Here is a 23,748-nt window from a genome sequence, read left to right as displayed (position 1 = left end):
AATTAAAATAGAACAATTACATTCTTTCACCTTATTCATCAACCAAACCCTACCTTAATCAGAAACAAACACTAGACCAGCAGCAACCCTGGAACTTTGCCTGCAACGGCTGTACTCCTCTCTTCCTCGGAATATTTAGCCGTTGCGAGCTTTACGGCTGCCATCCCTACAAATACATCTCGCAATCGAAACCTAAAGCTCACAAGTCACAAAGCAATTTGTGTCTTTCTCTCCTTCTCTCCCCCCCTGCTCGCCGCCGCCTCCCCTCGCCGATCCGGGGGAGACGAGACTCTCTAGATCCCTCGCTGTTCCTCGTGTTTGACCAGATCCTCGTTAATTTCTGTTCGATCGATCTTAATACGCGTTTCAATTCTTCGTCGTCTTTCCTGTTACCGTTAGTTTTCTTCTTGTTATTTTGTTCTGCTCTGTTTCTTCTAACCATGGATGCAGGATACCGCTCGATCTCTTCCGAGAAGAGCCGCGCCGTGCAGCGGCCGCCCCTCCAGGAGGCCGGATCCCGCCCCTACATGCCATCGCTGAGCACCTCCTCGCGCGACCCGTCGGCCAAGTGCTACGTGAGTTCTTACTTCTTAGCTGCTAAATCATGCAGATGAGAGGTATGTGCACAGGCTGTTCGATGGAATACCTGACTGGTGTTTCCCCTCTTTCTCTGCTGCTTGCAGGGAGACAGGTTCATCCCGAACAGGTCAGCGATGGACATGGACATGGCGCACTACCTGCTCACGGAGCCCAAGAAGGACAAGGAGAACATGGCCTCGTCCCCATCCAAGGAGGCCTACAGGAAGCTTCTCACCGAGAAGCTGCTCAATAACAGGACGCGGATCCTCGCCTTCAGGAACAAGCCGCCGGAGCCTGAGAACATCTTGGCTGCTGACACGGTTTCTTCTCACCAGGCCAAGCCGGCCAAGCAGAGGCGCTACATTCCCCAGGTATGCGCCCCATGCTTTGTGGTTCTACTTCCTCATTGATGCCGATAGCATGATGTAGTAGCATTTGGTGGTGGTTGCTAATGTGACTTAACTGTGTGCTGTGCAGTCTGCCGAGAGGACTCTGGATGCACCAGACCTTGTCGATGACTACTACCTGAACCTAATGGACTGGGGGAGCAGCAACGTGCTGTCCATTGCGCTGGGCGACACGATGTACCTGTGGGAGGCCTCGAGTGGATCCACATCTGAGCTTGTGACAGTCGACGAGGACAAGGGACCCATCACCAGCGTCAGCTGGGCCCCTGATGGCCGGCATCTTGCCATTGGGCTTAACTCGTCTGACATCCAGCTCTGGGACACCAGCTCCAGTCGACTGGTTAGTGTACTGTCCGGGCATCGAAAATTGTTTGTGTCCTAACCCCTATCGAGCTTGATCAGAATGCTAAATTACTTTCTTCTTTCTATACAGTTGAGAACTCTGAAGGGTGTGCATGAGTCAAGAGTTGGTTCACTGGCATGGAACAACAACATCCTGACGACTGGCGGCATGGACGGTAGGATCGTGAACAATGATGTAAGGATCAGGGACCATGCCGTGCAGACATACCAGGGGCACAGCCAGGAGGTGTGTGGGCTCAAGTGGTCTGGGTCAGGGCAGCAACTGGCGAGCGGGGGCAACGACAACCTTCTGCACATTTGGGATGTGCCTATGGCGTCGTCCATGCCATCTGCAGGCCGCAACCAGTGGCTGCACAGGCTCGAAGACCACACGGCTGCTGTGAAGGCGCTCGCATGGTGCCCATTCCAGAGCAACTTGCTGGCAACTGGCGGTGGCGGTAGCGATCGGTGCATCAAGTTCTGGAACACACACACCGGTGCATGCCTGAACTCTGTTGATACCGGATCACAGGTGTGTGCTCTTCTTTGGAACAAGAATGAGAGGGAGCTGCTGAGTTCACACGGATTCACGCAGAACCAACTGACTCTGTGGAAGTACCCTTCGATGGTCAAGATGGCTGAACTCACTGGCCACACCTCCCGTGTCCTTTTCATGGCTCAGGTGAAAATTCTTCTCACCATCTTTTTACTGATACTGTCGACTCTGTTCATTGCCTGATGGTGTTCTCATGTTGTGAAACTGTAGAGTCCTGATGGTTGCACGGTAGCATCAGCTGCTGCAGATGAGACCCTCCGCTTCTGGAACGTGTTTGGCACTCCTGAAGTAGCTAAGCCTGCAGCCAAGGCTTCGCACACTGGGATGTTCAACAGCTTCAACCATATCCGATAAGGTGAACAACGAGAACAACCATAGGATCCTCAGCAGCTTGTGTATATGGCCGGCTATATGCTATTTAGACAATCTGAGGCCAAAAACCTTCTCCACCAGCTTGTGTATATGCTCGTGTACAAGTAGACGATGTCCAAATTCACCTCAACGACGTCCAAATCCATCGCGCTTGCCACGGGGGAGTCCGAGGAGGGAGGGGGTGCCGCTGATTCCGGAGCGCAGCCCCAGGGTTGGGGGAGGCAGGGGCGCCGCTGCCTAGGAGATGGAGGAGGAGAGGGGGCGCCGCCACGGGAGAGATGGAGGAGGGGAGGGGTGCTGCTGCCGCTGCTCTTGGCCGGTGAGGAAGAAGGGGCTGCTTGAGGGAGATGGAGGATGGGAGGGAGGCCGCCGATGGGAGGATGTGCCGGTGCTGTGCTGCTCGTGGGAGGAAGGGGGTGGAGGAGGGCAGGGGCACTGCCGATGGGAGGAAGGAGTATTATGACATAGGAGAGATAATATACACAACCTAGATATAGACAAGCTGATGGAAAATTAGAAGATGTTGAGAAAGAATCTTTTTAGACATTGTCTATATGAACCAAATATACACAATGTGCTGAGGATGCTCTGAGTTCAACAGCTTCAACTATATCCGATAAGGTGGACAACGAGAACAATCTGAGATATGATCCCACGGACTACTCTGCTCTCTGCTGTGTACAGAAAATATATGTAGATGGGCTAAACGTCCTGAGACTGATGATGTACAAACTGTGGATAAGAGAATATACGGATGGAGCCGCCGGCTCCCGGGGACGTAGGCACCTCGCCGAACCTCGTTAACAAATGCTCTGTCTCTTTGTTGGTTGTGATTGCTTTCACTTTGTGCTCTGCTCCAATCCTGGTGTTCGGGACTGGACCAAAATCTTTCCTAGCTTTCAGATTCAAGGCCTCAAACCAAATTACAGAGACTTATGTGTTCCTACTTAGTACATGCTTCCTCGGAGATCTGCTTCATTCCGGCTATTTTGGCAGTTATTTCTTCTGTAAAGTAGTGTATATATTGAGGCCTGAAACCAAACAAAGGATCAGTTTGATGCCAGCCATTTGAACGTTTCTGTTGTCACACAGAGAGATGTAAACCGCAGCACATTTTCTATTGCCTCCATCAGCGCCCCTTGGCAAGGCGAAATGGACTTCGCAGAGGGCTGCCGAGCTTGAGGAGGTTTTGCCCCCAACCTTTGTTTTTTCTGTTCACTCCATGCAGCTTCTGAATCTAATTTTGGACCGCGTTTCCTTACTCACTTATATGCATTTCTGAGCTGTTTGAATCTACTAACCAGCACATAGTTAGGGTGGCGGGTGAGAGCACCAAGAGGGGAATTGGGTTCCTGGAGCAATGCCAGGTCTCCCATTCTCTTCTGTTTTCTGTTGCAAAATCACAACTAATACAGAAAAATCACAACTAACACAGCAGTTAATGCAGATCTTTACAAATTTTATATTAATGTGGTAGATTCAGAAATGCAGCAGTGGTTATTGTTTCGCTAGACCATATGCTCTGCCATCACTGTGACCTTTATGAACAACACAGCTAACGTGCTCATGAATTTGTAGATCTGTGCGATTCTATGAACAGGAGCTGCAATTTATGCATATATGCTCCCAGGGCTCATGTTCTTAAGAGAAACCAACATTTAGCATAGACAGATGTGATCCTTCTACATCTAGAAGTTGCAGATAACATGCTCATGCATTTCCCAATAGCATCCCTCACTTTTATTCATCTTGTATTAGGAACTTGATCTTCGAGTGGCTATAACGCTGTCTGTGTGGAATGGTGCTCTGGATGCGGGAGTGGCTGCAGGAGTCATCCATCCATTGGCAAGAAGATCACCAGGCTCTATCTCGCCCCTTCTGAATGTTTCTACCTGGGTGGCAATAGGTCTCTTGCGTGCCGCTCGGGTGAATCATCATAGCTCTGGCCTCTGGGGCTTCAAGAGGGATGAGATCGACAGACTTGCAAACCTGCGCCCCCAAGAATTCCGAAAACGTTGCTTCCACTTGTCCTGAGCTAGATGCCATGAGAGGTGACATTGCACTCACAACCTCTGTTGATCATTTGATCCACCTCTGAAGCTGCTCAGGGAGCTTGGAATTCATGGACATGCTAATCTAACAAAACGTGATACCAGAAGAGTTGGTACTGGATGACCAGTGCTTTAGCAAGATCATAAAAAACTTGTTTCTATTGGCTTGACAGTGTTGCTTATGGTGACTCGGCAACTTTAAGTGCAACAGCATACTGTGATACTTGCTAAGCTTGGGACTTTCTGATTACATGTATTCACTTTGCTTGTACACAGGTAGGGTCCAAGATGGGCTGTAGATTCTATGCTACTGGAACAATGGAGAAAAATCGGAGCAGTTGGTCCATGTTAATAGAGAAATTTAGAAGATAACATAATAATTTGCTGATGACTTTGCATGGTATTCCCGGATGCCACAGTATTTTTGATAAGTACAAGTAGCAACCGTGACGTTTTTTGTGTGCTTACCTTGACGGTTCTTTCATTGTCAGTGTCTGCGTTCATATTTTGTGCAGAGTACTTGCTTGGGACAACCTGCCAGGTTAATGCTTTTTTTCTTTTCGAAAAGGGGTTCTCCCCGGCCTCTGCATCGAACACGGCCAATTTTATTGCAAAATTATATCATCTTAGTACACAAATCAAGGATCACTCAAAGTTGAAACAAAAATAAGCCAACTAAAGCTATTACGTGGTCTAATTGAAGCCAAATAAAATACAGTTAATGACCGTCTTGTAATTGGCGGTATATCAATGTTGTTCGTTTCTTTGTGTGACTTTATTTCCTACGATCTGCCAAGGACGTGTAAAATATGAAACCATTGCTCGATCCTAAAATGATCTTAGCAAGCAAAGATCAAGAAGTTAATTATAACAAACTGTATCAAATATTATTGAAGTCACGAAGACATGCCATCTAGTTTAAGGTTAAGAAAAACTTACACAATAACATGTAAGCAAAAAACCATCAGGACACATTGCAGCAGGACAAGTTGCAGTTTAGAGCTAGGCTAACTGCCGTTGTTCCTCTGTTGAAAATCAGCATCTTCTCCAAAGCTATATGAAACAAGCTGGTGGTAGTTTGTCCGACATGATGGAATTATAAATTAGCCAAAGCCTTCTTATACTGGTCTTTGCGGTCTTCCTTCCACTTCTTGCATCGTTTACTTGCACTTGTTTAATAAATATCGGGTGAATCAAAATAATTGTCTAGAATAGTGAAAACACTACTTCGATACTCCAATGAAACAAAACGATATGATTATTGATTCTACATGTATAGAGTTGAAGTTTTAATAGAGTATACACAAACATCCAATGAAATACATATCATGCGTGTTACTGTGTGCAATATCAAGTATTCAAAGTGGTTATAGTTGGGTCATTCCATTTTCTTCACCATTGGGATCTTTTGTTTTCTGCATAGAAACAAAAATATATCACAAACCTCCAACTTAATGTAGGTTGAACAACTTTTGTACATATACATGCACCTCCGGCTCAGATAAAAAATAGATAACTACAGACTGACATACTTGATTTTATCGAGGTTCAAGAAACACACCTTTTCATAATTTAAAAGGTAACATTTTCCAATCCTTTCGTCTAATACATGCAGATTTGTTTTTGACAAACAAACCGAGGTTGTAAGCTCCCCTACTTCCGAAGTCCAATAGTTAAAGAGCATCAAGGCATGCAACTACTATTTTTGACAGAAAATAGAAGGTGAAAGACCAACTGCGGATATTTACTTCAAAAGATATGTACAAGAGCATAAAAGGCCAAAAACAGAAAAATCATCACAAAATAATTTTTTTATATATAAGACTTTCTTTTAGCCCTACGAAATGCAGGTAATTGTTGCATGATTTTGTGAATAAAAACGAACATGCGGCTATATCTTCTTCAATAATTTTTCCCCTTGAACATCTCAGTCATCCCTTTCACCCTTAAAAACTTATGGACGTCAGGTTTGGAGTGAAATTTTGCTATAGTCCCGACGACAATAATTCTGCAACAGAATATCATGTTAAGTTTGCATCAACAAGTCACATTTACAAATAGAGTACATGCTCAATAATAAAGGTATTTTGCATGAGGTTTGCTTTGGTGCACCCTCAAAGAAAAGTTTACGAATGGAGAAGTGATGAGGACATCCACCCCACAGATACAACCGCGGCATTACAAGGACCGATTACTCATGCGCGTGCGCGCCAACTCAATTATCAGGTACTTTCGTTTCTTTCTACTATGGGCAATCTAAATGAGAATATGATGCTGCGTAAATCAGATGCTCTTATGTTGATTAGGAATGAAGGACCGAGCCGTGACACAAGGAATGGGAGTGAGTTGAACTTCGAGGATGACGGCACGCATGCGAAAGGAAACGGTGCAGCAACTACCACGAGAATACGAGAAGCTGCAGCCACTTAAAGTCGTGGGAAGAGAAGAGATGCTTGGGCTGCCCACTTGCAGTTCTAATGGGCCCAAGGCCATGTAACAGCCCAGCCCATCTTAGAATCTGAAACCCTAGCTCTCTTTCACCTCCCACCACCCCCTTTGGCTGGTCGGGTTTTGTTTAGATAAGTTAGCCATTGCTGCAACTTCAGACTTCACCACTAGTGTCGGCTAGACCTACTGGAAGAACCGCTATCGGAACCCCACCTTGTTACTCGTCTCCTTGAGACTTTTGTACTTCATCTTTATTTGCAAATTCAGATTGCCTTATCTCGATTCTTGCTTGTTCTCGATTGCTAGCAGGGATTGGAACTTCGTGTTCAGGTTGACGGTGCCTTCGGTTCTATCAACGTCTACTTCTGCCCCAAATCATAGTTATCCATCTCAACGAAAGATCGGGCCACCCCCAGCCGCCAAGGGGCGCATCAAGTGGTATCAGAGCTCAAGTTGCTCGGTGAGAAATTTCAGTTATCCCTTAGTTTTACTGTTCTTCTTCTACCTACAGTCCAGAAAAAGCCCCACAAAAATATCGTTGGTCAGCTACCTTGTCCTAGCACCAGATCTGAGCCGTGCATGTTCGATTTAGCTATTGCTTTGTTGATTTGTTGCTGCTCTTCGTGTCAAGTTGGACTAGGTTGGTTCGAGTTGGATTTGTTTTTTACTAGATCGTACCCCTTTTGTTTCCCCTGTTCTTCGTGTTCTTGGAGTTCTTGATGCCACCACACCCCACCACTTCACCCGATCTACTACCACACACGTTTTTCCCATCCACCGTTGCCAAATCACTCATCCAACACCACCAAATCACCCCCATCAATCCCAACCACCGTGGATCTGAGAAAGTCAAAGACTAGAGAGAGAGAGTCTTGGAGTTCTTGCTGCCACCACAGTCCACCACTTCACCCGATCTGCTACGACCCACGTTTTCCCCATCCACTGCTGCCAAATCACTCATCCAACACCGCCAAATCACCCCCATCAATCCTAGCCACCGTGGATTTGAGAAAGTCAAAGACTAGAGAGACAGAGGAGAGAGAGAGCTGCTTTTGGGCTTTGTAGCCTTGCTCTTTCTACCCAAATTTGCGAGTGACAAAGTTGTTTCCCTGTGTTAAAGAAGCAAATATAAGAGATCTGAGCTTGGTTCCCCTTTATCAAAAACAAAATCGGCCCAAAACCAGGGGCAAATCTGGTCAAAATTGCTTTTGGGCTCGAAAATTGAAAGTGCACAGAAAAATTTGAAAAACTTCTGTAAGATCAAGGACCATATCAGGAAGCTGCTGTTAAAATTTCAGCTCAATCGGAGCTCCGGAAGAGGGTCAAAACCCAAAAATACCCTATTGGACATTTCGGGAAAATCTTCTAATTTGAGTTCTTGTGCTCGTGTTTTCGGCCTTTCACTTCAGCATCTGGGCTTAGGTTCTTATCCTACTTGTACTACTCAAAGTCTAGCAGCTAAGACTAGCATTTGTGAGCATATTATCAACTTTGTATTGCTATTTGTTCATTGCTTATCCTTGCTACTAATATCAGCCACCCAAGCTCCACTTTGAATGACTTTGTGCAGAGTTTCGCGTCTCCTGGCAATCGCTTATCCAATCTTCTTTGTGGTGAGACACCGTTGGCTGCTAAGTCGCCCCTGCTGCATGGTAAGAACTTGTAAGAATTGTGAAACGGCATGAGTGTTGAGAGCCTTTCCCCACATCCTACTAGTGCATAGGAGCTTTGTATTTGTGCTTTGTTTCCCTTGTTTGCACTAACCATGGCAGGTCCTGGAGAGAACAACAGCGACGACCTCACCCCTTGCTCACGCAAGGTGCATGATGATGTCAAGTGGTTGTCCACCCATGTTACAGACATGGAGAAGACCCATGCTGCCATCGTCACGCGCCTAGATGGTCGGTTGGACGGATTGGATGCGAACATGTGAGAGATGAATACCAAGTTTGATACTCTCCTCGCTCGCATGGATGAAACATATCGGCAGCCCCCACCTCGGCAACAACGACAACCACCTCCAGCTGGTCGCCCTCGCGCCCTTCGGAATGAAACTGGACAACAAGGCGCTGCATCCAGCACTGGAGTTCCCGCAGGACATGGTGAGAACATGGCAGCCTCCGACGATTCTGATTATGCTGCTGATTCAGAGGACCCACGTGACGCCAACCGCAACAACGACCGCCCACATCGTTGGCTGCGTCATAACCAACGTGATATGGGTCCATGTCAGGAGGTACGTGATGACTTTGATGTCCCTAAGGTTAAGTTTTCTATGCTGCCATTCGAGGGTCGCTATGACCCTGATGCTTACCTTACTTGGGAACTAGAGGTAGAACAACGGTTCACTTGCCATGACTTTCCTGAAGATAGAAAAGTTAGAACCGCTGTTTGTGAGTTTAGTGGTTTTGCTTCAACGTGGTGGAGTGAACATTGTAGGTTGCATGCTAATAATATTCCCACCACTTGGGATACATTAAAACGTGCCATGAGAGCTCGATTTGTACCTCCTTTCTATCAACGAGAAATGCCAGGCAAGCTGCAACGTTTAAATCAAGGCTCTAAATCTGTAGAAGATTATTATCAAGAGCTGCAAATAGAAATGATCCGTTGTGTTATCATTGAAGATGATAAGGCCATGATGGCTAGATTTGTAGGTGGGTTGAACAGAGATATTCAAACCATACTTGATTATAAGGAGTACAATAATATCACCCGTTTATTCCATCTTGCTTGCAAAGCTGAACGTGAAGTGCAGGACCGCCAACCGAAGACAAGGACTAACATTTCTGCAGGTCGCACTACTTCGTGGACGCCACGCACCACTTCAGCCCCTCCTACTCGCACGGCTGCTGCAACCACCTCCTCCAACAAAACAAGCTCCTGGCAACCACGTTTGAGTACGGCGTCCCCAACTATGACTAAAAGCATGCCGGCTGCCCCAACCCCGAGCACATCATCTATAGGCTCCACGGGACGAACAGGAGATGTGCAATGCCACCAATGCAAGGGTTATGGTCATTTCCGCAAGGATTGCCCTACCAAACGTGTGATGATTATTCATGAAGATGGGGGCTACGATTAGCAAAAATGGAGATGAAGCGTGCTGATCAATACAAGAGCCTTCTCACCCAACGTGTGTTAAGTGTGCAGCCCAGCCCGGTTGACCAAAATCAGCGCCACAACTTGTTCCAAACACGTGGCGTTATCAAGGAGCGGGTTGTCCGTATCATCATCAATGGAGAGAGTTGCAACAACTTGGCTGGTTTGGATTTGGTTGAGAAGCTTGCTCTCACAACCAGGCCGCACCCCTATCCCTACTATGTCCAATGGTTCAATAACAGTGGTAAGGTCAAGGTAACCCGAATTGTTCGTGCACATTTTGCAATTGGTACATATGCTGATTTTGTTGATTGTGATGTTGTACCTATGCAAGCATGTTCCTTGTTACTTGGTAGACCTTGGCAATACGATAGAGAGTCAATTCATGATGGTAGAACTAACCAATACTCTCTTGTGCATAATGGAAAAAAGATTGGCCTCAAACCAATGACTCCTGAACAAATTTTAAAGGATGATCTTTCTCGGGCTAGTAGAGCTAAAAATCTGGCCAAAGCTAAAAGTGAAAATCAGATTCTTTACTCTTATAAAAGAGCCAATTGGTGGCGGCGGTCCGTCACCTCCTTCTATTGTAAAAAACTTTTCATTTTGTTCTAACGCAAATCTATAACAATAAACTGAGATGGTAGTGATCTTTGCCACCAGATTTGGAGATCTCATTACTCGCAAACATTGCTTATATATATCATATCAGTTTTTAGTCTAATTTATCTATAACAATTGCTCCCTCCGTTTCATATTAAGTGACTCAAATTTGTCCAAATATGAATGTATCTATATCCAAAAAAAGTCTAGATACATGTAATATTGCGTCACTTATTATGGGAAAGAGTGAGTAGTTTAATTTATTTTATCCATTGTTGTGATTACGATTCATTTGAGAGCCTTATTAGTTCGTGAACTTGGGGGACTACGCGATTTGTTAGAAAAAGGAACGATAGCTACTTTTTTCTCTATAACAGGATTCCTAGTTTCTCGTTGGCTTTCTTCGGGACATTTTCCATTAAGTAATTTATATGAGTCATTGATCTTCCTTTCTTGGGCTCTGTATATTCTTCATACGATTCCTAAGGTACAGAACTCTAAAAATGATTTAAGCACAATAACTACACCAAGTACTATTTTAACGCAAGGCTTTGCCACGTCAGGTCTTTTAACTGAAATGCATCAATCCACAATACTACTGCCCGCTCTACGATCTCAGTGGTTAATGATGCATGTCAGTATAATGTTACTAAGCTATGCAACTCTTTTGTGTGGATCTTTATTACACGGGTGTTTAGCTAGTGTTTCTAAAGAATTTACAGGGCAAACAAGTGCACCCAAATCTGAACCTAAACTTGGTAATGAGATTCGTTTAAAGGGTACATGTTTGCTTGCTACCAAATCTGATATTTCTGAACTTGACACTTGTGTCTCTACTTGCTATGCCATTATTTGCAAAGAGGCTTTGTTTTTCGCTTGAGGATCTGCCTTCCTATTTGTCCCCTGGCTAACCTTTTGCAGAAGTTCGAGGATGTCTTTCCACAAGATACACCACCAGGATTTTCAGGGTTGGTTAGAAAAGTTCAAATCAGACTTGTCTTTACTAGGCTGTAGGGTGCCTCAATCCCTTTCTCCTATTCTTACTAGTTTGATAGGCCTTTTCTGATTAACAGGGGAATGCCCCTGTTTGTACATTTGTAAATATGTAAATATTTTCTATATATAATATATACAGCAGTAGGAGCCTCTCCTACTGTTTTTGGTCAAAAAAAACAAGAGACACCACCAGGATTACCACCGGTCCGCGGGATAGAGCACCAAATTGATTTGATTCCCGGGGCTGCACTTCCCAATAGAGCGCCATACAATACCAACCCCGAGGAGACAAAGGAGATTCAACGTCAAGTGTAGGAGCTGCTCGACAAAGGTTACATTCGTGAGTCTCTTAGTCAATGTGGTGTCCCTATTCTTTTGGTACCAAAGAAAGATGGATTGTAGAGCTATCAACAATATTACCATTCGCTACCGCCATCCAATTCCGCGATTGGATGACATGCTTGATGATTTGAGCGGCTCTACCATGTTCTCTAATGTTGATTTGCGTAGTGGTTACCACCAGATCCGTATGAAGCTTGGAGATGAATGGAAAACTGCCTTTAAAACTAAATTTGGTCTTTATGAATGGCTAGTTATGCCTTTTGGTTTGACGAATGCCCCCAGCTCCTTTATGCGACTAATGAATGAGGTTTTACGGTCTTTTATTGGACGCTTTGTGGTAGTTTACTTTGATCTACAGCAAGTCTTTAGAGGATCATTTAAATCACTTGCACGCTGTTTTTGATGCCTTACGGACTGCACGCTTGTTTGGTAACCTTGACAGGTGCACCTTTTGCACGGATCGAGTTTCTTTTCTTGGCTATGTTGTGACACCGCAGGGAATTGAAGTGGACAAAGCCAAAGTTGAAGCCATCCAAAGCTGGCCACCGCCGAAGACGGCCACTCAAGTGAGGAGTTTTCTTGGCCTCGCTGGATTCTATCGGCGCTTCGCGAAGGATTTCAGCACTATTGCTGCCTCTCTAAATGAGCTCACAAAGAAGGATGTTCCCTTTGTTTGGGGACCTATGCAAGAAGTGGCGTTCAGCATATTGAAAGATAAGTTGACACATGCTCCTTTACTCCAACTTCCTAATTTTAACAAAACCTTTGAGCTTGAATGTGATGCTGGTGGAATTGGTTTGGGAGGTGTGTTATTACAAGAGGGCAAACCTGTTGCTTACTTTAGTGCGAAATTAGGAGGGCCTGCATTGAACTATTCTACTTATGACAAAGAATTATATGCTCTAGTTCGAACCCTAGAAACATGGAAACATTATTTATGGCCCAAAGAATTTGTTATACATTCAGATCATGAAGCTTTGAAGCATATTCGCAGCCGAGCAAAACTGAACCGTAGGCATGCTAAATGGGTTGAATTCATTGAGTCTTTTCCCTATGTAATCAAACACAAGAAGGAAAAGGACAATGTTATTGCTGATGCTTTATCACACCGTTATATCATGCTTTCACAACTTGACTTCAAAATCTTTGGTTGGAGACCATCAAAGAACAATATGTGCAAGATGCAGATTTTAAAGATGTTTTGCAGCATTGTAGAGAGGGCAAGACTTGGAACAAGTTTATCGTTGATGATGGATTTGTTTTCCATGCTAACAAGTTATGCACCCCAGATAGCTCCGTTCATCTTTTGTTGTTACAGCAGTCGCATGGAGGAGGTTTAATGGGTCACTTCAGAGTGAAAAAGGCAGAGGATGTGATCGTTGCTCATTTCTTTTGGCCTCGGATGAGAAGCGATGTTGAGAGATTCATTGCTCGCTGCACCACATGCCAAAAAGCTAAGTCACGACTCAATCCTCATGGTTTATATATGCCTCTCCCTGTCCCTAATGTTTCCTGGGAAGATATATCAATGGATTTTGTGTTGGGATTACCTAGAACTAAGAAGGTGAGGGATAGCATATTTGTTGTCGTGGACAGATTTTCAAAGATGGCTCATTTTATTCCTTGGCACAAGAGTGATGATGCCACACATGTTGCTGATCTTTTCTTTCGTGAAGTTGTATGCTTGCATGGTGTGCCCAACACTATAGTTTCAGATCGGGACACCAAATTCTTGAGCCACTTTTGAAGGTGTTTATGGGCAAAATCGGGGACAAAATTATTTTTTAGCACTACTTGTCATCCCCAAACTGATGGACAAACTGAAGTTTTTAATAGAACTTTGTCTACCATGCTTAGGGCTGTTTTAAAGAAACTTAAAATTGTGGGAAGAATGCTTGCCTCATGTTGAATTTGCTTACAATCGTTCATTGCATTCTACTACTAAGTTATGCCCTTTTGAAGTTGTCTATGGTTTTATTCCTCGTGCACCCATTGATTTGTTGTCACTTCCAACTTCTGAAAAGATTAATCTTGATGCTAGTGCACGGGCTGAAATGATTCTAAAATTACATGTGACCACTAAAGCCAACATTGAGCTCATGAATGACAAGTATAAACTTACTGGTGATAGAGGGAGAAAAGAGGTCGTTTTACACTTAAGAAAGGACCGGTTTCCTGATTTGCGTAGTTCTAAACTGCCACGTGCTGCTGGTCCTTTCAAGGTTCTAGCAAAAATAAATGATAATGCATATCAACTTGAGCTGCCTGCAGATTATGGTGGGGTTAGTCCCACATTTAACATTGCAGATTTGAAGCCCTACCTGGGTGAGGATGATGAGATGGTGTCGCGGACGGCTCCATTTCAAGAAGGGGAGGATGATGAGGACATCCACCCCATAGATACAACCGCGGCATTACAAGTACCGATTACTCGTGCACGTGCGCACCAACTCAATTATCAGATACTTTCGTTTCTTTGTACTATGGGCAATCTAAATGAGAATATGATGCTGCCTAAATCAGATGCTCTTATGTTGATTAGGAATGAAGGACCGAGCCGTAACACAAGGAATGGGAGCGAGTCGAACTTCGAGGATGACGGCACGCGTGCGAAAGAAAACGGTGCAGCAACTACCAAGAGAATATGAGAAGCTGCAGCCACTTAAAGTCGTGAGAAGAGAAGTGATGCTTAGGCTGCCACTTGCACTTCTAATAGGCCCAAGGCCATGTAACAGCTCAACCCATCTTAGAATCTGAAACCCTAGCTCTCTTTCACCTTCCACCCTCTATATAAGTGCAGCCACCACCCCCTTTGGCTGGTCGGGTTTTGTTTAGATAAGTTAGCCATGGCTGCAACTTCAGGCTTCACCACTAGTGTCGGCTAGACCTACTGGAAGAACCACTATCGGAACCCTACCTTGTTACTTGTCTCCTTCAGACTATTGTACTTCATCTTTATTTGCAATTTCACATTGCCTTATCTCGATTCTTGCTTGTTCTCGTTTGCTAGTAGGGATTGGAGTTTCGTGTTCAGGTTGACGGCGCCTTCGGTTCTGTCAATGACCACAGGGAGTTGGTGTAGCGATTGCTGAGGTGCACCGTCTAGTGTCCGGTGTAGTCGGGTCGTCAACGTCTACTTCTGCCCCAAATCGTAGTTATCCATCTCACCGAAAGATCGGGCCACCCCCAGCCGCCAAGGGGCGCATCAAGAAGTGTCACCACTTCAAATATATTACGAAACAAATGTGTAAAGTATATAAAAAAAATACAATGTACACATATTTGAGGTCGAAAAAAATGTTAAACACAAATGCCAGTACAGATGGAGAAGTTGTAACTTGAAAGACATGACACTGCAGGATACTACATAAAATAAACTAAACGCAGTGTACACATATTAAGCTCGATTTTTTTTTTGTAAAATACATGCCAGGACAAATGGAGAAGTGTTAAGACTTCGGCTATACGACGAAACAAATGTTTAAAACAGACGGCATTGCGGCATGCTATATAAAATCAATAAATACAGTGTACTCATATGAAGCTCGAACAAAAATGTTTAATACACATGCTAATGCAGATGATGAAGTGTTAAAACATCAAATATACGATGAAACAAATGTTTAAAACACACGACACTGCAGGATACTATACAAAATTAAACAAATGCAGTGCACACATATTCATCTCAAACAAAAATGTGTAGAACACATGCCAATACAAATGGAGAAGTGTTACATCTTCATATATATGATGAAACGAATGTGTAAACACATCAGACTACAACATACTATATAAAAGAGTATATTATGCAAATATATTCAGCTTGAACAAAAATGTTTAAAACACACAGCAGTACAAATGAAGAAGACTTAAAATTTAAGGAATACGATGAAAAAATGTTTAAAACACATGACACTACGGGATGTTGTATATTAAAAAACAATGCGGTGTACACATATTCAGCTTGAACGAAATGTGTAAAACATATGCCAGCACAGGTGGAGCAGTTCTGAAAAACTGCAGTTAGCCCGAAGCATCGATCACTTCAACCAATCTTAAGCATGAGGCATGTGCTAATTAAAATATGAAACCGTTGTTGGATCCTAAAATAATCTTAGCAAGGAAAGATCAAGAAATTAATTATAACAAATTATATCAAATATTATTGATGTCACGAAGACATGCCATCCAGTTTCAGGCAGAGAAAAACTTACACATTAGCATGTAAGCAAAAAAACATCAGGAGACATTGCAGCAGGACAAGTTGCAGTTTAGAGCTAGGGTAACTGCCTTTATTCCTCTACTGAAAATCGGCATCTTCTCCAAAGCTATATGAAACCAGCTGGTGGCAGCTTGTCCGACATGATGGAATTATAAATTTGCGAAATCCCTTGTACTGGTTTTGCAGCCTTCCTTCCACTTCTTGCATGGTTTATTTGCACTTGTTCAATAAATATTGGGTGAATCAGAATAATGAAAACATTACGTTGATACTCTGATGAAACAAAACGATCCGATCATTGATTTTACATGTATAGAGTTGAATCTTTTAATAGAGTATACACGAACGTACAATGAATTACATATCATGCATGTTAGTGTGTGCAATATCAAGTATTCAAAGAGGTAATAGTTGGATCATACCATTTTCTTCGCCATTGGGATCCTTTGTTTTCTGCAAAGAAGCAAAAATATAACACAAACCTCCAAGTTAATGTACGTTGAACAACTTTTGTGCATACATACATGCACCTCTGGCGCAGATAAAAAATTGATAACTACAAACTGACATACTCATTTTTATCGAGGTTTGAGAAACACACCGTTTTATAATTTAAAAGGTAACATTTTCTAATCCTTTTGTCTAATACATGTAGATTTGTTTTTGACAAACAAACCGAGGTTCTAAGCTTCCTACTTCCGAAGTCCAATAGTTAAAGAGCATCAATGCAGGGAACTATTTTTTTTGACAGAAAATAGCAGGTGAAAGACCAACTGCAGATATTTACTACAAAAGATCTGTACTAGAGCATAGAAGGCCAAAAACCGAAAAATCACAAAATAATTTGTATACATATATCCATGGTTTAAATCCCTCATAAGATTTTCATTTAGCCCTACGAAATGCAGTTAATTGTTGCATGATTTTTTGAATGAAAACGAACATGCGGGTATATCTTCTTCAATAATTTTTTCCCTTTGAACATCTGAGTCGTCCCTTTCACGCTTAGAAACTTATGGATGTCGGGTTTGGAGTGAAATTTTCTATAGACCCAATGACAAATATTCTGCGACGGAACAACATGTTAAATTTGCATCAACAATGTACACATATTTAAGGTCGAACAAAAATATTGACACAAATGCGATGGAGAAGTGTTGAAACTTTAGATATATCCTGAAACAAATATTTAAAGATATGACACTGCAGTACTATAAAAAATAAAAGAATGCATTGTACACATATTAAGCTCGAAGAAAATTTGTAACATACACGCCAACACAGATGGAGAAGTGTTCACAATTCAGATATACTCCGAAACAAATGTTTAAAACACATGACACTCCGGGATGTTGCATAAAATAAAATAAATGAAGTGTACACATATTTAGCTTCAACAAAAATGTGTAAAACATATGTCAGTACAGATGGTGAAGTGTTAAGACTTCAGCTATACGATGACACAAATGTTTAAAACACATGACACTGCGGGATGCTATATAAAATAAATAAATACAGTGTACTCATATGAAGCTCGAACAACAATGTTTAAAGCCCAAGCCAATACAGATGATGAAGTGTTAAAACTTCAGATATACGATGAAACAAATGTTTAAAACACACGACACTGCAGGATACTATATAAAATTAAAAAATGCAGTACACACATATTCATCTCAAACAAAAATGTGTGAAACACATGCCAATACAAATGCATGGTTTATTTGAACTAGTTCAATAAATATTGGGTGAATCAGAATAATGGTCTAGAATAATGAAAACACTACTTCGATACTCCGATGAAACAAAACGATCCGATCATTGATTTCACATGTATAGAGTTGAAGTTTTAATACAATATACACGAACATACAAGGAAATACATATCATGCATGTTAGTGCGTGCAATATCAAGTATTCAAAGAGGTATAGTTTGGTCATACCATTTTCTTCGCCATTGGGATCATTTGGTTTTTGCATAGAAGCAAAAATGTATCACAAACCTCCAAGTTAATGTACGTTGAACAACTTTTGTGCATACATACATGCACCTCTGGCGCAGATAAAAAATTGATAACTATAGATTGACATACTCATTTTTATCGAGGTTTGAGAAACACACCGTTTCATAATTTAAAAGGTAACATTTTGTAATCCTTTTGTCTAATAAATGTAAATTCGTTTTTGACAAACAAACCGAGGTTCTAAGCTTCCTACTTCCGAAGTCCAATAGTTAAAGAGCATTAATGCAGGGAACTATTTTTTTTGACAGAAAATAGCAGGTGAACGACCAACTGCAGATATTTACTAGAAAAGATCTGTACAAGAGTATAGAAGGCCAAAAACCGTAAAATCACAAAATAGTTTGTATACATATATCCATGGTTTAAAGCCCTCATAAGATTTTCATTTAGCCCTACGAAATGTAGTTAATTGTTGCATGATTTTTTGAATGAAAAAGAACATATGGGTATATCTTCTTCAATAATTTTTTCTGTCACATCAGTGTCACCCGGGGTACCACCGTTGCTCAACGCGTGGGTCACCTCACTTGCTTCCTACAAGGACGGCACCCTGGGCAGCGCGGTGCGAGCTGCCCGGGAAGGCAGCAGCCCGGCAGCAGCCTCTGAAAGGGGTTACCTCGGAAGACAGCGTGCAGATCCCCGTCAGGATGCCCCCCGGGATGCCAATTTTCCGGGGAGAGTGTTCCCTGGCGCAGGCGTTTACAACAGGGCCGATGCCTAGCAAGCAGAGTATCGACGCCACGTCGCTGCCCGGCAGGCTCCTTTTGTGCAGGGCTGGTCAGAGCGTGGAGTGTGGCACAAGCCGAGCATTAAATGCTCCGACAGGGAGGAGGTTACCCGTCCAACCAACCTATAGTGAGTAGCTTGCAGTGAGTAGCCCGCAGTAAATCTAGGGCACGTGTGGCCCTAGCTACAGTGCGTCTCACCGTGCATGCATGCCAGCGCAGTGAAAGCAGCTGCCTTGGGCCTCTGTTCGACGCGTGTCCTAGGGCGCGTCCCCCATGCAGACTGTGGCACCCGGCAACCTTGTAAACGCTTGTTCGTTGGCTAATAAACACTCAGAAGCAGGACATAGGGTTTTAAACCCTTGGGTGGCCCGAACCTGGGTAAACCGACTTGTGCATTGCAGCGCCCGTCATTGGCCTCGCCGGTGATCGCCAGAGCGATCCCCAACGCCCACTGCCGAACCAAAAAAGGGGTGCCTTGCATCCCCGGTGTATAAGCCCCGTGCTATGACATCTGGCGCGCCAGGTAGGGGGGCGTGCGGAGAGCTCGTCGGTGACCGCCGGCGTCATCGTCTACAGCTACATCAGCTTCGTCTCCTCCAACGGCAGAACTCGTCGCTATGCCTCCCAAGCGGGCTGGCGAATCTCGAATCGATCCGCGTGGTGCCCCAGCGGCACACACGCAGTCACATGACGTGCAGCCCACGTCGCAGGATCAGGAGAACCCTGAGCCTGCCCGGGTGCAGCAACAGCAGCACCAGTCACAGCTGCCTCTGCCACCTCCTCGGCCGTCAGCAGACAACCGGCTGAGGGGGCCTGTGGCTCCCAGCATCGGAGCAAGTCGCGCGAGCGGCCATGATGCCGCACATGCCGGCCAGCGAGTCCACTCGCGGGCCGAAGACGCGCAGCGGCAGCTGCGCCAAGAGCACAGCGCGTCGCGTGTGACGCCAACGGAATCTCGCTCCACTCACCCGAGGGCACCGGGGGACAGGGCGGAGGGCAGCCGGTCAGAGAATCGGCAGCTTCCCGCCCGAACCCCGACAGAGGCCATCATAGCCACGTGTGTCATGGTGCGCTACGAGCCACCGCAAGGCACGCCGACGCATGAAGCGTGGAGTGTGGAGCTGGAGCGCTCCTCGCACTCGCCGCCCAGCAGCCGCAAGGCTAGGGCGCCCCGGCCAGTTCAGGTCAGGGCAAAACCCAGGACGCGGAGACGCGCCCCGCGTCTCAGGGCATGGAGAGCACCCTCCCTCGCAGGGAGGGCAAGGAGGCGAGGATCCCGAGGGGTCCTCGGATTCGTCACAGACCGTTACACGGGGTGACGCGCGGGGTATCCTGAACGCCTGCCAGCAAGAAGACCTCTGCCCGCGCTTGCAGCGCCGGCACCGGCGTGAGGCAGAACGTCAACGCCCAGAAGAGCAGGAGGATGCTCCCATGGGCACCGGGGACGGCTGCGCCGTGTTTACTCGTGAGCTGCGCCGGGTGACATGGCCCCGCAAGTTCCGAGCACCGACGCTCCGGACGTACGACGGGATCGTGAACCCCAAGGATTTTCTCCTGACCTACACGTTGGGATGCACGCCATCGGCACCGACGACAAGGTCAGGGCCAACTGGTTCCCGATGGTCCTCAAGGGATCAGCGAGGACCTGGTTGCTCAACCTGCCCGCCGGGTCCATAGCCTCCTGGGCTGACCTGTGCGAGCAGTTTGTGAACGAGTTCCAGGGCAGTTACAAGCGCCCGGGAACCATGGTAGAGCTGCACGCGGTCATGCAGAAACCAGGGGAGACGTTGTGGAGCTTCATCAACCGCTTCTCCAGTCTCTCCTACTCCATTCCTGAGGCGGAGGCTGCCGCCATCATCAACACCTTTGCCATCAACGTCCGTTACCCCAAGATGCAGGAGAAGCTGAGCACGCACCCTATCCGGACAATGCATGAGCTCTACGCCTTGGCGCACAAGTGCGCCATGGCCGAGGAAGGGCGCTTGGCGCCCAAACTTGCAGCTAAGGCTGCCGCAAGTCCCGCTGAGGGCTCGCAGAAGAAGGGCTCCCGGAAGCGCAGCGGGAAGCAAGTGCTTGCCGCAGAACCGAGGGCTACCCCGAGGCCTGCGAAAAAGGCCTCATCCGCTGGCAGGTCTGGTGGCAAATCGGGCGATGCGCCCCGCTGCCCCATCCCCGCCAACGCCACCCATGACGCGCAGGATTGCCGCATCCTGCAGAGTATCAAGCAGAGGCACGAGGAGCACCACGAGGAGCGCCGGGCAGCTGGCGCCTGCTTCAACTGTGGGTATATCGGGCATCTCTCCCGCGATTGCCCGAATGACCCCAAAGCTGGAGCGAAGCCTGCCAGCGGAGATGCCAGGAGAGAAGAAGCCCAGCGGGGTCGAGGCCAAGCCCGCGTCGGCAGGGACCGGCCTCCCCGGGGACAAGACAAGGCTCGCGCTGAAAAGCAGCGTGGGTCAGATTACAGCGAGGGCGACGAGCCCAGCTTCCAAGAGCCCTGCGGCGTCGCCTGCATCCATGGGGGAGCTTACGCTCTCCCATCCTATAGCACGCTAAAGCGCCTCACCCGGGAGGTGTGTGTGCTGTTGCCGGACATGGAGAAGCAGCAGCTGTTGAAGTGGTCGCACGTGCCGATCACCTTCAACTATGACGATCACCCAGCCTAGCAGCTGGGGTCAGGGGTTCTGCCCTTTGTGGTCTCACCGATCATCAACAACATGAGGGTGACCAGGGTGCTGGTGGACAACGGAGCGGGGTTAAACCTCCTGTCCGCCAGGTTGGTGGAGAAGCTTCAGCTGCCGCTGGAGCAGATGAAGCCCACCGACCCGTTCCGGGGGGTGAACCCCGGGATCGTGCGCCCCCTGCGGCGCATCAAGCTGCCGGTTACCTTCAGGTCCCGGGAAGCGTTTAGAACTGAGCACCTCGTATTTGATGTGGCTCACACCCCGTTACCATACAACGGGATTCTTGGTCGACCGGCGCTGATCAAGTTCATGGCGGCAACCCATTGCGCCTATGGCGTGATGAAGATGCCGTCCACATACGGAGTTCTCTCCATCAAGTGCGATTTCAAGGACGCGGCTTGGTGTGTTGGCGAGGTCGTCAAGGCCGCCGCCGCAGCCGATTCCGGTGACGAGGGCGTCGCCGAAAGTGTAGGCTCGTTGTCGGGCGATCACCCAGCAGCGAAGAAGGCTCGTGTTACCCCACAACCACTAGCCGGGGGAAGCACAAGCTCGAGCTCACGCCCCGGCAAGGGCTAGAAGCTCAAGGAGGAGGCCGCCAAGGTGAAAAAGCTGCCCCTTCAAGCCGGCAACGAGGAGCGCACCGTCACCATCGGTGCGAACCTCAATGCCAAATAGGAAAGCGCCCTCATCACTTTCCTCCAGGAGAACTCCGACGTGTTGGCTTGGGAACCATCGGATCTTCCTGGAGTCCCTAGGGAGGTGATCGAGCATCGACTGGCGGTGCGTCCAAACGTCCACCCCGTCAAACAGAAGGTCCGCCGGCAAGCACAGGAGCGCAAAGACTTCATCAAGCAAGAAGTGGACAAGCTAAAGGCTATCAGGAAAGTACTGTACCCCACTTGGTTAACAAACCTAGTTGTAGTACCCAAGGGGGAAAATAAACTGTGCATGTGTGTAGACTTTACCGATTTAAATCGTGTATGTCCTAAAGACCCTTTCCCTGTACCCCGCATTGATCAGAAAGTAGATTCCACTGCCGGTTGTGATTTGTTGTGTTTTTTGGATGCTTTTTCCGGCTACCATCAAATTAAGATGGCAGTCGAGGACGAGGAGAAAACGGCATTCATCACCCTGGTTGGATGCTACTGTTACACGTGCATGCCTTTTGAGTTGAAGAACGCGGGCTCAACATTCCAGCGTGCCTTACGTGAATGCTTGGGACCCCAGCTAGGCCGAAACGTTGAGGCCTACATGGATGATATCGTCATCAAGTCAAAGTGCGGGGACTTGCTTATTGATGACTTGCGGGAGACGTTTGATAACCTCCGCAGGATCAAGCTCAAGTTAAACCCTGAGAAGTGCACCTTCGGTGTGGACTCAGGGCAGCTTTTGGGCTTCTTGGTTTCACACAGGCGGATTCAAGCCAACCCAAAGAAGATAGAATCTATCGAGAGAATGGAGGCTCCCCGCAAGGTGAAGGACGTCCAGCGCCTCAACGGCTGCGTTGCCGCGCTGGGGCGCTTCATTTCAAGGCTGGGCAAACACGCTCTGCCTTTCTTCAAGGTTATGAAGAAGAAGTGCCCAATCGATTGGACCCCCGAAGCTGAGGTGGTGTTCCAGGACCTGAAGCGGTACCTGAAGTCGCCGCCTATCCTCGTCGCCCCCAAACCGGGCGAGCCGCTGCTGCTCTGCCTAGCGGCAACTAACCAAGTGGTCAACTCGGTGCTTGTCGCCAAGAGAGAAGAAGATCTCCCGGGGGCTGGGGTTGCGGGGCAGGGGGCTGAGCCAACCCCGGCAACCGCCTCGGACCCGGGAACCGCCATCGAGCCGGCGGCATCGACACCACGCAAGCAGCTCGTGCAGCACCTGGTGTACTTCGTTAGCACGGTGTGCGCGACGCCCGCATGCGGTACCCGCAAGTGCAGAAGCTCTTGCTGGGGATTCTGCTTGCATCCCGCAAGCTGTGCCACTACTTCCAGGCGGAACGCGTCACGGTGGTGTCAGGGTTCTTCCTCGAGCGGGCCCTCACCAACCGAGAAGCCACCGGGAGGGTGGCCAAGTGGAGGATGGAGCTGTCGGAGTTTGATCTGCACTTCACGAACACCAAGAGTATCAAGAGTGCCGCTCTAGTTGATTTCATTGCAGCAAAGTGGACCTCGGCAGGCATAGAAGAAGAGGAGCCGGAGACCAGCCTGCCCGGCAGGCTGGACGAAGGCCATTGGGTCATGTACTTCGATGGCACGTTCAGCCTAAGGGGGCTGGCGCCGGAGTCGTCATCGAGTCACCCAC

At 46.7% G+C, this 23,748-nt stretch overlaps 1 protein-coding gene across 3 annotated transcripts; it reads left to right on the top strand.

The window, feature by feature from the left end:
- Window positions 1-168: 168 nt before the first annotated feature.
- Window positions 169-4,687, top strand: LOC100843300 (cell division cycle 20.2, cofactor of APC complex). 3 transcript variants are annotated; one of them, XR_001408074.2, is made up of 7 exons: window positions 169-575; window positions 684-950; window positions 1,057-1,326; window positions 1,420-2,010; window positions 2,095-2,239; window positions 3,349-3,442; window positions 4,015-4,578. XR_001408074.2 is itself a non-coding variant. In XM_014903333.2 (6 exons), the coding sequence occupies exons 1-5, from the start codon at window positions 441-443 to the stop codon at window positions 2,236-2,238; spliced, it is 1,407 nt and encodes a 468-aa protein (XP_014758819.1). In that variant the 5' UTR covers window positions 169-440; the 3' UTR covers window position 2,239; window positions 4,584-4,687. The 3 variants fall into 3 exon arrangements, 2 of the variants coding, with proteins under 2 accessions (XP_014758819.1, XP_010237786.1); XM_014903333.2 differs by lacking the exons at window positions 3,349-3,442; window positions 4,015-4,578 and adding an exon at window positions 4,584-4,687; XM_010239484.3 differs by lacking the exon at window positions 3,349-3,442.
- The last annotated feature ends 19,061 nt before the right edge of the window (window positions 4,688-23,748 follow it).

The sequence above is a fragment of the Brachypodium distachyon genome, chromosome 4 (assembly GCF_000005505.3).
Source record: "Brachypodium distachyon strain Bd21 chromosome 4, Brachypodium_distachyon_v3.0, whole genome shotgun sequence".
Taxonomy (NCBI): domain Eukaryota; kingdom Viridiplantae; phylum Streptophyta; class Magnoliopsida; order Poales; family Poaceae; genus Brachypodium; species Brachypodium distachyon.
The sequence above is the reverse complement of the archived record's forward strand: the minus strand, read 5'-3'. Positions and strand labels throughout refer to the sequence as shown.